Genomic DNA, 16,425 nt, shown 5'->3' on the forward strand with positions numbered 1-16,425 from the left:
CTCCCACTCTCCCTGCGCGGAAGTCTTCTGCGCAGGGAGGGTGTGGGCAGTGGAGGACCCGTGCTCTCCCTGCTGGTCTCCGGCGAGGAGTCCTGGAGCCTCCTCTCCGATTCCCCCATCTGCCCCCCTTCCGCACTGGTGTTACGCTGATTTCCTTCCCCAGCAGATGGGCTGCCTCTCTCCCTACTGGGACCCTCTCCGGCATCCTCCCGGAGCCTTCCCTCCGCCTCTGGCTCTGATGGCAGTTCCCTGACAATATCGCTGAGGTCTTTTTTTCTGAAGCAACGGCTTGGCTTGTGGCGAGTCCCCCTCTGCAGGCGCGGCAGCAGCAGTAGCAATGGAAGTGTGTGAAGCAGCTAACGACCTTTTGTTTTCTCAGTGGGCATATTCTGACTCCATTCTCACTGGCACTTGGTTATGCTATTAGAGGGAGATATTCTATTAAAGGATAATCGAAGTAGAAGATTCTGCGAGACCAAATAGGTTACTTATAAAACCACGCTCCGTACATTGTTTAGGGCGGAACACAAAGCTAAGCACAACCATCTAGTGGCATATATAAAAACAGCAGCCTTCAAAAATGGTGTTAGATAGAATAGTATTATAATAGTTATTCTTTATGGCACATTAGTTGCTCTGTACCTAAAAAAAAACTTTCTGGGAGATTTACAAGATAAAATACTACAGAAAGAAACAATTAAAATAAGAACATATTAAAAATAGGGACGTGGGTGGCGCTGTGGTCTAAACCACAGACCCCAGGCTTGCCGATCAGAAGGTCGGTGGTTTGAATCCCCGCGACGGGGTGAGCTCCCGTTGTTCGGTCCCAGCTCCTGCCCACCAGCAGTTCGAAAGCACCTCAAAGTGCAAATAGATAAATAGGTACCACTCCGGCAGGAAGGTAAACGGCGTTTCCATGCACTGCTTTGGTTTGCCAGAAGTGGCCTAGTGGTGCTGGTCACATGACCCAGAAGCTGTCTGCAGACAAACGCCGGCTCCCTTGGCCAGTAAAGCGAGATGAGCGCCACAACCCCAGAGTCGTCCGAAACTGGACCTAACGGTCAGGGGTACCTTTATCTTTTTTTAATAATGCAAAATATGTACGGTGGTTTTTCAACTATTTTTTCCTCAGAGTAGGCCTGGAGAAATTAATGAGCATGGCGGAGTTAGGTTCGTTAACTTAAATAGCTCTACTCTGAATAAAACTTAGTTGAGTAAAACCTAGTCTGAGTAAAACTTACCACCCCTAAAATGTTCACCCAATAACACTGGAAATAAAATTGTAAGTATCATCATGCCATTATACAAAAGTATGGTACAATCACACTTGGAATACTGTTTACAATTCCAGCACCACACTACAAAAAGGATAACGTGGAGTTAGAGAAGATTGAGAGAAGGGCAACCAACATGACAAAAAGCTTTTTAGTTTAGAGAATAAGGTGACTAAGAGGGGACATAATAAAAATATGGATGGATTGAGGAATGTGTTTTGCTTCCTCTCTCATAGCGTTAGGATTCATAGACATACAATAGAGGTCAACACTGGAAGATTCAAGTCAGACGAAAGGGAGCATTTCTTCACACAGTGCATTGCAACAGCCACCATCTTGGATGGCTCTAAAAGATTAGGATTAGGCAAATTCATGGAGGGATGGCTGTCAATAGCTACTAGTCATGATGGCTGTGTTCTGCCTCCAATATTAGGCGGGAATCAGAGTCATAGTGGGAAGCTCAGTGAAAATACCAACCCAGTGCGGCATCTCTAAAAAAGGCAAATTTCATGCTAGGAGCCATTAGGAAAGGAATTGGGAATAAAAACTGCTGATAGCATAATGCTGTCATATAAATCCATGATGCGACTGCATTTGGAGTACTGTGTTACAGAATGTCAGAGCTCTTCCCTCCCCCAGCTGAGTTCTCAGGTTTTTCTGAGGAGAGGAAATATCTGCTAATTCAGTGTATAGATACAGCCAGAGAGTGCTTTTTTGGCAGTATGAATGCTGCCCTCTAGTGTCCCTCATGTAAGTCATTTCTGCACAGCTGGTTTTTATATACCGTATTTTTCGCTCTATAAGACGCACTAGACCATAAGACGCACCTAGTTTTTGGAGGAGGAAAACAAGAAAAAAAATATTCTGAATCCCAGAAGCCAGAACAGCAAGAGGGATTGCTGCGCAGCGAAAGCAGTGATCCCTCTTGCTGTTCTGGCTTCTGGGATAGCCGCGCAGCCTGCAGTCACTCCATAAGACGCACACACATTTCCCCTTACTTTTTAGGAGGGAAAAAGTGAGTCTTATAGAGCAAAAAATACGGTAATTTTTTGTTGTCGATAGAGCTGGGTATAGGCAGGAGCAGAACTCTCTTCTCCTGAAGTGCAGAAAATGTTGTGCTTTGCTGCCACAAAGTGTCTGTAGTAGAGAACAGCAATGCTGAGGAGCACACACACACACACATCCACACACCTGTTCAGCTAGCTGGGATTATGAATGCATTGAAATCTGTGTCACCTGTGCTCTCCAACTTTTTTTAGTGACTTAAATGTGAGTTTTACAACAAACAGTGAGGCGTCTGGTTCTCCCTTCATTAAGAGGGTGTTGGGGATGGGCTACTGGCAGTGGCGTAGGAAGGGGGTGCAGGCCGCCCCGGGTGTTATCCCTGAGGGAGGTGACAAAATGCCGGCTGAACTCTTCTTGACACGGTCTCCTTTGAGGCAAAGGAGGCGTCCAGGGCGGTGGTGGGCTGGGCAAGGTCTGGGCACGGTGTGTTTGTGTGTTTGCACACGATTACATCAAGGGACTGAGCAGGGTTGAGTTACATCGCGTCCCCTTCCCACCTCTGTGGCCGGGGCCGAGCACATGTGCTCTCCCTGCCTGTCCAGGTCCCGCCCTCGCCTCAGGTGCTTTGTGTGTGTCTGTGTGGCCGCGGTTGAAGCTGTGCTGCTCACGGGTCAAGGCAGGGTCCCTCTGGGGCTGACACGGGCTCCCAAAAAGGGCACGGAGGCGGGAGAGGCTGTGGTCGCCTGCTGTCACCTTTCATTTGAGGGCCAGGGCTGCACGTTTGGGTTTCTTTTCCTGTGTAATGGGCTGTGTTTTTGAAGTTGTGAATAAATTAACAGGGCGACTCTTTCCTCCTCTCTCTCTCTCTCTCTCTGTGCCCCCTCCCACCTTTCCACATCTCCCCGCATAACTGTTTCCTGCCTCACTTTAGGCACTTAGGTGCTTTAGTCTGTGCCTGAAGCAAGAGAAACCAAGAAGATGATGAGGCATTAAGTAAAGCAAAGAAGAGGTGGAGTCTGAGGTGACAGGAACTGAGTTCTTTCCCACCCCTTAGGAGTGGGGGGAGAAGGGAAGGACAGTTGGAGGGGAGATGAGGGGAGGACCGTGGCAAATCGACAGGACTCCCGCATGAGGACCAGCAAGAGGGGCGGCAAACTCAGTGACCGTGACAGGCAGCATAAACCTTATCTACACCACTGATGTAAGTATCTAATTTTCCTTCTTTTAATAATTTCAATGGGGGGGCGGGGTTGACAATAAATTTTCCGCACTGGTGAATTCACCTGACCTTCCTACGCCACTGGCTACTGGCAGGCCGAGGTTTGGGTGCCTGTAGCAGGTCACCATTGCATTGCAACCATCGTGTCCTAGCTGAAAGGAGCCCTAGGGAACTACATTTCCCAGGCTCCCTGCTCCTGCAGATGTTGCTGTTCATGGGCAGTAGGTAGAGGCTCGAGAGAGAGCCGAAGTAAGACAAAGTCAGACATTGTCGCTGTTGTTGCATGCTGCTCCTGTCCCACCAGAAAAAAATGACGTAGAAGTGCCTCCTCCTGCTGCCTTTTCTCACTGGAAGACATCTCTGTTGTCATAGTTAATGCAGAATCATGTCTGGTGAACCTGCTTTATACTATTGTTATGTTGTTGTTTGCAAACTGAAACGCCCACAAAACGGATTAACGTATTTTAATTTTTTTAAAGAGAATTGCTAATGGAAGTGATTCATTTTTATGACTAAGAAGATGTTCAGCTAAGACAAGTTATTCAGAGACCTGAGTTTTTTCTTCCATTTGCTTCCATCTTTTATCAGCTTCCCTTCTGCCCTAGATGGAGCTCTAACTGGGTGGTTGAAGATACCCTCATGGCGTTCACTGTAGTCTCGCAACTGTGGGGTTTTTTTGTTTTTAATTTGAAAGAATCCCACTTCATATACCTGCATCCTATGTGGTTCTAGCAGCAGATGAACTGAGGAAATTAACATGGAGGACAGGTCTCCTGTGTAGTTTTTGTATCGGAGCCACTGACCCTCATTTTTATGTGAGGACTACGGGAAGATTTCCACGTAGCCTATTCCTGCCACATAATTTTAAATTCTGAAAATCTATCCCCACAAGCATTTCTGAAGCTGGATCAGTTTATGAGTCCTGTTGCTATTAGGAGTCACTGTGACGGAACTTGAACTCTTCCAACTGTCAGCCTGTGGAACCCAAGATAAAAGCAAACAGTTGGCTGGCTCTCTTGGAAGTGGCAAAGATGGCTCAGCAAAACTGACACAGCCTCGGCAAAGAAGGCATGTGAGAACCTTCCCCGAAGGAAGGACAGTTAAAATTATTTCCCTTTTAGAGTTAGAGCAGCCATTATTAAACAAGGGCGGGGGTGGAATAGCAGGGATTGTAAAGCCCCATATTTTTTGTTCTGTTTGCATGGAGAGCTTTCTGTGGATTTTTTTTGAGAAAAACAGAGGGATTGGGCATCTTTAAATTTGTCATTTACTGGCCTTGTAATCAAATAATATAAAACTGGAAATGGGTGACCTCTCCAAAGTTTGTGCTGGTGATATGAACCCTACCATAAGCTTTGGGTCACCCCAAATCATACATTATCATCTTCAGGAGACTGCCTTCTACAAGACAGCATGCAGTTACAATTGGCCCAATGATTTTGTTTTGCTGGATTTTTCTTTTGCTGCATTCCATTGGGGAGTATTACTGTATTTGCATGTATCTGACTCTCATTTGTAATGTTTTACCTGGATTTTTAGTAATGCTCTATTTAAGACAGAAAAACTACTTAGAGATTACTTTTAAAATGTGAAGTGGTATAGAAATGGTTTAAAGAAAGAAAGACATGTTTAATTTGGGCACAAGATAATGCCAAGTATGGCACCCCCATGCCAATAATAGGCAATGTAACAATTCATTAATCTGCTGAAGAAAGTATTCACACTTTCTGTTTAATGATAATAATGATATAATTATTTACATTAATTATATTATATTATATTATATTATATTATATTATATTATATTATAATAATGATATAATTATAATTACAAGTTGCCAATATGGTGCAGTGGTTAGAATGCTTTATAATATTATTAACATTGTAGGAAGGACAAAGAGACTCTTTTGCATATATTGGGAGTATTAAATAGATCTTTGGTATTACTTTGGTTTTCAAATGAGTTTTTTTCTTAATGTGAATACCCACATTTAGCTTTCTATTGTTCTACCATGTATCTCTGTTGAAAAAACAGGCGTAATGGGGGTATCTATGATTGAGTATTATTGTTTCCTGCTCATAAGAAATAATTTGATCCTGCACATACCAGCTGCTTATAGTCTGCATCTGGGGTGGGAACTAAATCTTCTTTCTGCCATAGGTGAACCCAGTGTTTGGAACAGGAAGCAGGCTTCAGCTTGCAGTTTCCATAGCACCTAAGGGGACTCTTTGATGACCAAGCATGTTGCTCTTATCTGCATCCTTGTTGTCTTCCTTGGTCACTGTGCATATCATGTGACTACTGGGGGACCAGCTTTATATATAGCTTTGAATTAAAGGCACATTTATATTATTTTTACAATTACAGATGGCGCTGTTGCAGCTTTATCTTGTGCTTGCAGCTGTTCTACAACTTTCATCAGGACTTAGCTACAATGTAAATGGTAAGTTGTGTTTTACTTTATTTCACCTTCCTATTCTTGCATACGGGTTGGTTAGTTACTAGTGCACTGAACCTTGCAGCCATGCATTTGCATGTGCTGTGATTTGCAAAGGACTCCATAAAGATCAGAACTTTATTTTGTCTGAGTGATGTATCACTATAGGGCCCACCTTTAAAAGGGAAATGTGTGCGCACAGTTTGGGGAACTGAATCCAATATTTTATATATATATATATATATATATATATATATATATATATATATTACTGCAGCAGGTTCAAGAAGCTTCTTTAAAAAAACCCACCATATTAAAGAGCAAGAGATATTTGCTAATGATGTTGAATGTGTGTTGTCTAGGAGTCAAGTGAGCCACAGTGAGAGAGCTTGGGAAGATACTGACTGAAGCACAAAGGTTAATTTGGTTGTCCAAACCCATGCAGTCTAGCCTTGGTTTAAAGATTATCATAAATGTATTATTTATTTTCTTATTGCCCACCCTAATTCCCATGTCTCCCAGTAAAACTTCCTTCCTGAGACTGCTAATAATATCAAATGTTGTTGATGTGATTATTACTACTGTATTTTTTTATTTATAACTCACAAAAGCCAATGCGATCTATTTCAGTCCCCAATTTCATTTTTTATTTGAGTTTCAGGATATTCTAGTTCTGTAATATCATCTTTGAATATATTAGTGTTCAATATATTTTTTCTCTCACTCAGTGGTGTCCAATTCGAGTTTTTCTTGCTACACAGGAGATGAGCGGAATATGTCATCTAAGGCAATTAAATTGTTTCTTACAGATAAAAGTTTGGTAAGTTTCCAGCAATGTATTTCCAGTTGCAACTGAATGGGGAGTAGCTCAGCAAATAATGCATTTGTATTATGGCAGTGGGGAATAACTTGCCGATATACCATTCTTTGGCTCAGCAGAATTAGCTAATCAATTCTTTTAGCTATTTCCCTCCCCCCCCCCACACAACCGAGTGACGCAAACGGAAACCACTATCAGCTCCCCGATTTCCGCCAGCGGCCACCAATCATGCTCCCGCTTGCTGCGACAAGAGCAGCTGTCTATTAGCTTCCGCAGCGGGAATCAGGAGGGCTAATGGCGGTGATCAGGCAGCTGTGATGCAAGCGGTTGTGTGCTGTGTTCCGGCGGGTGAGCGATTTTTGGGATCCCTCCCAAACAATCAAGCAGCCAATGCCGAAAATCGCTCACCTGCCACAACAAAGCGCAAGCCCGAGTTTTTAAGTGGCGATTGGCCGCTTGATTGTTGGGGGGGAGGAGATGCCAAAAATGGCTCACCTGTCGGAACGAAGTATGAGCCCGAAATTGTAAGCAGCAATTGTAAGCGACACGAGCGGTTGCGTGCTGCGTTCAGGTGGTGAGCGATTTTCGGCATCCCGCCCCCCAACAATCAAGCGGCCAATCGCCGCTTACAATCTTGGGCTTGCGCCAAAAAACCTTTCGCCCGTCCCTTCTCAGCATTACCTGTGTATAAGACAAGCTGAAATTTTGAACCTCATTTTGGGGTCAGAAAAGCTCGTCTTGTACACAGAAAAATGTGGTTTGTTTAAATGGATTGTTAGCTCTCATCGCTAACTTAATCGGAAGCGGTTAGACTCAGAAGCTTAGCTAAATGGAGCGAAATATTATTGGTTATTCAGACTCCCCTTGGATTTAAAAACACCATATGTGATTTAAAGAACTTTTATTTATTTATTGGCATCATAACTGTTGAATAGTGGGTAGACATGGCAGACGACACAGCGATTTCTCCAAAGCAGCTCTTTATTTTGTAAGCTGGAACAGAAACTGCACAGCAAACAGCTCAGCCGGCCTGCTTTTATAGGCAGCCAGCTATCAACATTGTAGCAACAACAACCCAGGGTTTCCCGCCTAAAATAACTGACGTGGACCTGAGTGAAAACTATCTACAGTATCCCCCTGCTGGCCCAGGGTGAGAACTTCAATACATAACACCCCTCCCCACCGAGATAAGGCGTTAGTTACAATCGTAATGGTTTCCTTATATACAGCACTACACGTAATGGTTCAATTAGGCACAAAAGCATATCGGTTACATTTCCCATACTTAGACCAACAGTGATACATGTCCAACAACATAGTCCTTTAAATAAGTTGGGCGCTTGGAAACTCTGCCAGACCGCCGGGGACTGGTAGCCAAGTCCGGGGGGCCACACAATTCTTGCTGAGGCAACATGGTATTGCAGTTTGTTTAAATAAACAATAAAAGGGTGTTCTAGCTTCTGAACTTGCTGCAGCTATGAATATAGCCAGGTAATTTCTTTTACATGCTGCAGAGCTAATGGGTCTGGAATCAGGATTCTCCCTTTCTTCCCTCCTGCCATATGAACAGCATGAACTTCATGGAGCTACATCAGGGGCTGCCAACCTTTGGGGGGGGGCAGTGGACACATTTTGAATTTGAAGGAAGTGCTGTGAGTGCCAGTCACAAAATGGCTGCCATGGGGAGTGTGGCATAACACATCCTGGCTGCTGTGCGGGGCATGGAAAAACACAAAATTAGACACAGTACAGCCATTGCTGCTGCTCCCACCTGCTTTCTGAAAAGCCTCCCCATGGTTGGCAAGCAAATAGGATGGACCAACAGGCAAGAAGGGAAACCATCCCTGCCAGTTTTTGCCCTGTGCAAATCCTTCAAAACCAACCAGATTCTGAGGGGGCATTTTTTCTCTTTTGAGATAAAACTTAAAATAAAAAGCCAGGGACCACCAAGCTGGTGCCTGTAGGCACCATGGTGCTCAGACCCTCGAAGAGAGACCCCTGTAGATGCTGGGCTAGCAGTTCCTGAGGTAACTCCAAAGAAAGACACCTAGAACAGGCGCCAGTTCCGCATTTATAGATCTATGCCTATGAAATAGACACAGTGGAAAAAACGGCCTCAGGATACTGTAATTTTCGCAGGAAGGGGCCTTGGGGTGCAACAGAAGATAAACTTAAACATTTTAGGCCTTGCCTGAAGTAGTCTCTCCCCTCACAGTTCTTCCTCGAGGCACAGCTCCCTTATGAGAAGTCCCAGGGCTGGAGGGTAGGGCAGGGCAGGTAGAAGAAGGCCTGGCCTGGTGAAGTCTCTCCCCTGACAGGTCTTCCTTCAGGCATTGCTCCCTTATGAGGACCCCCAGGGCAGGAGGGTGGGGCAGGGCAGGTGGAAGGAGGCCTGGCCTGATGAAGAAAGCCTTGCCAACACTGCCTCAGGATATTGTCAGGGAAAGGAAGAGGAAGAATGGCAGGAAGGGGCCCTGGGGTGCAACAGAAGGTCAAACTTAAACACTTTAGGCGTTTTGGCTAATTAAACCATCCATGGCCTTTTAAATGTGTTGGGGGGGGGAATCTATTGTGGGATTTTTTTGGTATTATGCTACATATTTTGTGCTTTTATATTGCAAACTGCCCTGTGATATTCAGGTATATTAATTTGTTAGATAATGATCATTTTCTCTACTTTAACCCTAAACTGCCTAATTCTGTGTGGCACTTGCCCATGCCAGCCAAAAGCAGGCAAAATCATCTGAGAGAGGGGGAGGGCAAGTTGTCCCACAAAATGAGGATTTCTACCTTCCTTTCCTTTCTGGCTCCTTAAAGCCTTATTTATTGCAGCTTCCGCTTTTGAAATCAACAGTTCAGTTTGTTAGGTTGCCATTTAAAATTTTAATAATTCCAGATGTAGTGGATATGTGCTTCGTATGTTAATCCTGGTTTTTCCCCCCCTTGTTAAAGATTGTCCGCTGTCATTTGTATAATATCAATAAGCCAGACACCTTGGAGAACAGACGGAAGAATCTAGTTCTTTTTACTTCAGCTGGTCTTGCTCCCAGCATCCAGATCTTCAACAGTACCTACTCCAAAGTCTTCTACTTCAAAATGACTCTGGTAAAGGATTGTGGAAGGGCTCATAGCACATCATTTACATGCAGAAGGTCCCAGGTTCACTCCCTGGCTATTTCCAGTGAAAAGGGATCAGGTCACCTCTGCCTGAACTCAGGACAGCCACTGTCACCGGATACTTATTAAACAATGCCATAACATTCGGCTGGAAACTTATAGTGGCCCAATGTGTAGCCCAAGGACCACATGCAGTCCTCAAGACCTTTTTTGTTGGCCCTCAGCAACATTTGACGCCCTCTCAGCCCTCACACTGCCTTCCCAAAGCCAGCTAAGTGAGGTGCTTGGTTTGGGAAAGGAGGCGCAAAGGCTCTGGCAAGGTACTAGAACCCTATTACCTCCTTCCCGAAGCTGGGAAAGCGCTAACTGCATCAGGGCAGTGTGTGGCCCACAGATTACATGGTCAGAGTACTCTTGCAGCCCACTTGGTATAAAAGTTGGGCCGGCCTGAGCTAGATGGACAAGCAATCTGACTTGGTTTAAGGCAGGTTCCTGAGGTGCATCTGCACTCATGGTTTTAAACATTATTTATAAGGGCTACCTGCAAAATTTCATGTTTGGATCTCAATGTTTTGTATAGACATGTCTGCCATATTGGATTTTATTTAGGATAAATGGGTCTTTTGGGAGCAAAATATAACAGAAACAAACAAGACTTCAAACTATAATATCAGTTAGTCCAAGCATTTCTTTAGAACATGGGTAGGCAAACTAAGGCTAGGGGCCAGATCTGGCCCAATTACGTTCTAAATCCGGCCCGCAGACGGTCAAGGAATCAGCATCTTTTTACATGAGTAGAATGTGCCCTTTTATTTAAAATGCATCTCTGGGTTATTTGTGGGACCTGCCTGGTGTTTTTACATGAGTAGAATGTGTGCTTTTATTTAAAATGCATCTCTGAGTTATTTGTGGGGCATAGGAATTTGTTCAATTCTTTCTTCAAAACATACCGTGTATTCTCGAATATAAGCCAACTTTTTCAGCACATTTTTTATGCTGAAAAAGCCTCCCTTGGTTTATACTCAAGTGAGGCGGGTGGCGGCAGAGAGATGAGCCCTTTCTCACCGCTCGTCCCTCTGCCACCTCCCATAAGCTATGAGACTACGAAAATTCATAATTGGAAAATCAGTCCGCACCTAAATGTATGTGACTCTTCAAGTATTTAAGACTAAAAATATTGGGTTACCATCCTTTCTTTAAACAAAAGGGAGAAGGTGTGGATTCGTGGAGTATTAAAATCAACCGAGAAGAGATAACATATAATACAGGTGAGAGATTTATAATTTCCACTTATTTATCCTCACTGGCTATTGATGCTTCCTTGTGTTGTTGCTGCTGTTTTTGTACTCACGTAAGGTGGTGAGTACATTTCATTTCAAAAGAAAAATTTCACACAAAATCCTGCTAGCAGGGGGGAAATTTGGAAACTTGGTAGTGAGCATTTGGCACAATCTCAAATGGTGCATAAGTAGTATACCAACTTCAGTGGAGATAAAGCAAGTTTCGGGATAATGTATATTGCACTTATTTTTGTAACTCACACTATTTGGTGAAGGGTGTGTTATAAGTCTGAATAGAAAAAAAGAGAAAAATAAATTGGCCAGAAAAAATATGCAGGAATGTTCATTCAGTTGAAGAGCAGTACTCTATCGTAGGCAACATTAGAGAAGAGCATGTAGGCATCATCAACTTTGGCGATCTCTCGTAGCCGAGTAATATTGATGTAAGCATACAGCAATATCCACTTGTGTCTATCTGCAAGTGGAATGGGTTTCCACTTGTGCAACAAGTCTTTGCCCCCTATGGACCCCTGAAATTTGCTCCAGAGGGTTTGGTCGTGGGGATTGCAAGAGGGAGGAGAAAAGGAAACCATGTTGTGTGAGCAAAGGCCTGTTTGCTTGACGTTGGATATCACCCATAATACTTGTGTACTTATATGACTAATCTGTCTCTGTCTTTCTTGTACATGCCGCTGAAACAGATATTAATCCAATTGAGGAATGGTTTGTAAAATTTAATATGCATCATGGTTTAAATATGTTCACTACTACGGGAACCTTGTTGGATGTCATACGAGGTACGTCATAGCTCATAGGGAGTGTTTGCGGTTTTGTAAGTAATTGTGGTCTTGTGGAAATTAGCACGGACATTAAGTTTTCTGAATTTATTCATATGATATGGAATGTTTTATTTATATTCCGCTTTTTTGGCCCAAAGGCTCCAAAGCAGTAAACAACATTGATACATATGAATACAAAAGAATTGAATGATAAAATTGCAACACATAAAATATCTCAATCAAAACAAACTATAATACTGGCAGGATTTCGATAGCCACCATCATGAAAAAAGAGAGCATCCCGTGTGTGTGTGTGTGTGTGTGTGTGTGTGTGTATGTGTATTTTACTAAGAACAGGTCTAAGGAAGGTACTCATTACTTGAAGCGGTCTCCTAGTACTCTTCAATTTCCAGCAGACTTAGACAACCTTGTCTCTTCTGTATGCCTTCACCCACTTCTGTATTTCCCCCTACCTTCCACCACAGTGATGGCAGTCCCATTCCCATCCCCCACCCCAACCCTGGACCAGACTGATTACATCCCTTACTCACCTCCAAGGGTGTCTCCACAAATTTCAGAGATAGTCGCATATTTCCTTCACTCTTTAAGTAAAAAGCAGAAAGAATTTTTGCTTTCTTAAACATTAGTGCTCTTTTGCAGATCCTCTTCTTCAGTGGTATTGGACCCTTGGTGAAAACGTGGAAGTTAATGATACATTGTCTAAAGTAGCCAATATCAAAATAGCAAAAACTCCTTGTGCAAGTGATGTAGCAGTAATTGGTCTGATTTATACAACAAGAAAAATAGGTAAGTGTCTTGCATTTTTACATAATTAGCTGATCCACCAGCTTCGTTTTCCAAATGGGTACAGTGGGATGTAAAAGTTTAAATAAAATAAGTGTACTTGTTTACTCAGAAGTAAGTCCCACTGTGTTGGCTAGGGCTTAATCCTATACTTGCTTGGGAGTAAGTCTCATCAAATGCAGTTGGTTTTGCTTGTGAATGCATTTGTTACACTTCTACTACACATGAGTGTTCTGCAACTAGCTGTTAACCTGTGAAATGCTGGCTCCGTGTGCATATGTGTCCCCTTGGGGAACATTGTGTGCGAATCTAGGTCTATTATTTCAGGTCAGTAGGGGTGATGGTGGAAACCCTGCTTCTCAAGAGGACTTGCCTGATTCAATCTGGATAGGTCACCACCTGGATCAAATCATGAGTCCACTTTAGAATTCACATTCCAGCAAATTCCTTTATGAGATAGTCTGAGGGTTCAGCACTGCCTCTGTTCCTATTTACTTTTTTTCCCTTCTAAATTGTTCCACTCTCTAGTAGGGTTGCCATATGTCCGTAATTTAACTGGTGAAAATAGTGTCCAGGGGGGGGATTTCGGAAAATCGGCTAAACGTCCGGAATTTTGAGCTCAACAACTTTGAGTTTCATTATTTTCTAAAATAATGTGTGCTCAATAGCTTTGAGTTTTCCCCAAAAAGCTCAGCAACTTTTACTTCTAGAAATACAGCAACCCTAGGCAGTAGGGAAAGGCCTTCTTGCTGCCATGTGCTTTGAAAGGAGTAGAGGAGCAAGCTCCCCTTGAAGCAACAGGACTGAGGACATTCTGTTGTTCTCAGAGGGCCTGGTGCAGCCTTCATGGACAATTCCCTCTCACAGCAATGGAAAAGACTTTGTTGTTGTTGTTTAAAAAAAGATCATTTGCAGTTTTGCAAACCTTGTGCATCGCTGGCACTATTTTAGCTCGGCAAGCAATGACACTTGCATACTGACCATTCAAAATAGATGGAATAAATGGTAGGTATGCATTTTTTGAAATGGTATCCCCCCCAAAAAATAGAAACAATTAATTTGAATTATTTGCTCACTGGTTTGTTTGTTTTTAGTCAAATATGTGTGTGATGGTGAAAAGCATGACTGCTTAGAGCATTTTGCTGAGAATCTCAGGTGGGAAGGAGAGGACAGGACACAACCACTACACTGCAGCGTATTCTACAATAACCACAGGAATACGTCAGGGATATGTTTGCAACTGTCCCCCACCCCACGCCATACTGAACCACCTGCTTGTGCTTATTAACTTAGATATGTGGTACTAGTAAAGCAGGCAGACATGCTTTCTTTCAGTGTGTGCAAGTAGGTTTGAGCTGAGTATTTAAGGTCTGTAACTACATCTGTGGATACAGGGGCACTTATTTCCTGATTTTGCTGCTGTTGGGGTGATAAGTTGTGCTTCTACCCAGGCTCAGCATATATTTGTAAATAAACTCAAATATCACAGAGAAACCTCCAGTCATCTCTTCATCAAAAGCGAACCAAACCAGCTACACTGCTGAGATTTCTGGGAAATATGAAGCTTTATAACAGTGTCATAAATACTGGTAGCCTGGCTTTATACTGTGATTCACTTTTCATGTAATGCATTGTTTTATTTTGTATTTGTAGGACTAATTTTAGGATTGACTGACAGTGGATTTATGGATGGGGATACGGTATGGTTTAACTTGTCTGCTACCATTTGTGCCATCTTGGAAAACGGTAATTCTTATTTTCAGTTGTTTAATTGACCCATATGCATTTCCTTTTTATTTGTAGCCTGTCCTACCCCAAGGCCTTAGAACACGTTGCACTTTCATAGAATGTACAGGGTTGGTCCGAATACAGACTACACCCCTAAAATGAGATCTCTCAAAACATAGCTTCTCTATTTATAAGAGTGTCACTATAGACTGCACTCAGCTTTTATGTGAGCCAGATTTGGGGGGGGGGGGAGTGTGGCCTATATTCAGACCAATACAGTAATTGTAGGTGTCAGAGTGAAGGTTGTGGTGTGATGTGGTGTGGTTCAAAACCCTAGGATCTGGAGAGCCCTCCCTCATCCCCTTTCTTTGGACAGCGATAAGAAAGAATCTCTGCCTCCTTGGGTCCCAAATTTCAGCTTCTTGGATATGGGAACCCTCATCCCTCAGCATTTAGGGTCTTCTCTCCCTGGGGTGGGATTGACAGGTCAGATTCTACAGCCTGTTTAGGGCTTTTGACTGACGCCAGCCTTGAATCTGGCATGTTGGGCTACTGGTGCTTTCAGCTGTGGTTCCCCGGGTTGCCATTTTTTTTACTCTGGAGTGCAGAACCTCCAAGTGTCCCTATTTTCCAGAGACAGTCCCAGATTTACAGGAGCTGTCCCGGTTTCTGATTTGATCCCAGAATGCCTCACTTTTTCTTAGGATAGCCCTATTTTCATCAGAGAAATACAGGAGGGTATGGAGTTATCTGACCCCCAAGGCATCTGAAGGCAGCCCCTATAGGGAAGGTGGTTTTTTTAAATGTTTAATGTTTTATTGTTTTTTATATGTGTTGGAAGCCAGCCAGAGTGGCTGGGGCAACAAAGTCAGATGGGCAAGGTCAGAAGAGTCAGCCTCTGTTCTTGCTGCCCCCTGAACTTGCCTTTGCTATATCTTTTTTTAAAAAAATGCAGCAAAGGAGCAGGGTTCGAAAGAGCAGATTTCATCACTCCCCCTCTCTAAAAACCACATAGATCTAGACCTTCTTCAAATGCATATCAGGTGCATGGATTGCCCAACAGATCTGGGTGTCTCAATATGGGTGTAACTTGCCATGTCTATAACAAGTAATGATGGAAGTCTGAGAGATGCAACTCAGGTTACTCACAGTGCCTTTTCTCTCCTCAAGATTGTTACGGACTTGCACTTGTGGATCTCACCGTAACAAATACTCGTCTTGTACTCCTCACCTCACTAGGATTATTTATCAGTGATGATCTGCGCATTAAAACTGGACAGCTGTTGCAGGTACATATGTGCACTTCTAAATATCCCTGTGTTTCCTTCCCCCCAGTCATCTAATGTTTTAAAAACCACTGGTAAGCATACTGCAAAAAAGCTAAGTTTGGAAGATCTCCAATGCCATACATGTCTGCTCAGAAGACAATCTTATTCAGCCTAAGACTATAACCCTACTATACACATTTTCCTGCAAGTAAGTCCCATTGAAGATGGTGAGAACTACGTCTGGGTAGGCACATCTAGGATTGCGTTGTTAATCTGTGTACTAATTGTTCTCTCCCCAGTTCTCCTGATGAACTAAGTGTATGAAAAGGCTAAGCTGGTTGCTCCAGCTTAGCTGCATGGCATTCACAAGCCATTCTTGTGTTCCTATATCAATAATTTAGAAACTTTCACCACTTTGGAACTAAACCAAGTTTTACTGCCTGTGCAACGTTTCTGATTGATGTGTGGAAAAGCATATGAACCAGACCTTTGAAGAGAATTTGTATGTGAACCATTTTAACCTTACGAAGCATGTGGTCTTTTTCTATGCTAGGGGAAGTGGGAAACTTTGGAAGGAACTTGAAAGGGCAAATTTTAAAGGTCTTAACAGCCTGGAGCAACCTAGCCAGATGGGCGGGGTATAAATAATAAAAATTATTTTCATATTCCCATGCTTCACTTTTGCTGCATATT

The 16,425-nt window shown here is 43.2% G+C and overlaps 1 protein-coding gene across 10 annotated transcripts in view; it reads left to right on the top strand.

The window, feature by feature from the left end:
• Positions 1-3,392: 3,392 nt before the first annotated feature.
• LOC128407835 (cation channel sperm-associated auxiliary subunit beta-like) overlaps positions 3,393-16,425 on the top strand; it is a 38,805-nt gene continuing 25,772 nt past the window's right edge. Inside the window, exons 1-9 of one of the 10 annotated variants that reach the window (XM_053376716.1) lie at positions 3,393-3,480; positions 5,867-5,942; positions 6,665-6,756; positions 9,709-9,861; positions 11,081-11,141; positions 11,855-11,950; positions 12,593-12,739; positions 14,390-14,482; positions 15,635-15,753. In XM_053376716.1, coding sequence (XP_053232691.1) covers positions 5,867-5,942; positions 6,665-6,756; positions 9,709-9,861; positions 11,081-11,141; positions 11,855-11,950; positions 12,593-12,739; positions 14,390-14,482; positions 15,635-15,753 — 837 coding nt within the window. In that variant the 5' untranslated portion in view covers positions 3,393-3,480. Of the gene's footprint in view, positions 3,481-4,424; positions 4,571-5,866; positions 5,943-6,664; positions 6,757-7,003; positions 7,105-8,312; positions 8,409-8,489; positions 8,784-8,913; positions 9,075-9,708; positions 9,862-11,080; positions 11,142-11,854; positions 11,951-12,592; positions 12,740-13,797; positions 13,969-14,055; positions 14,081-14,389; positions 14,483-15,634; positions 15,754-16,425 lie in introns of those variants that run through there. The other 9 variants (XM_053376781.1, XM_053376708.1, XM_053376734.1 and 6 more) reach the window with 9 other exon arrangements.

Source organism: Podarcis raffonei, chromosome 1, assembly GCF_027172205.1.
Source record: "Podarcis raffonei isolate rPodRaf1 chromosome 1, rPodRaf1.pri, whole genome shotgun sequence".
Lineage (NCBI taxonomy): Eukaryota > Metazoa > Chordata > Lepidosauria > Squamata > Lacertidae > Podarcis > Podarcis raffonei.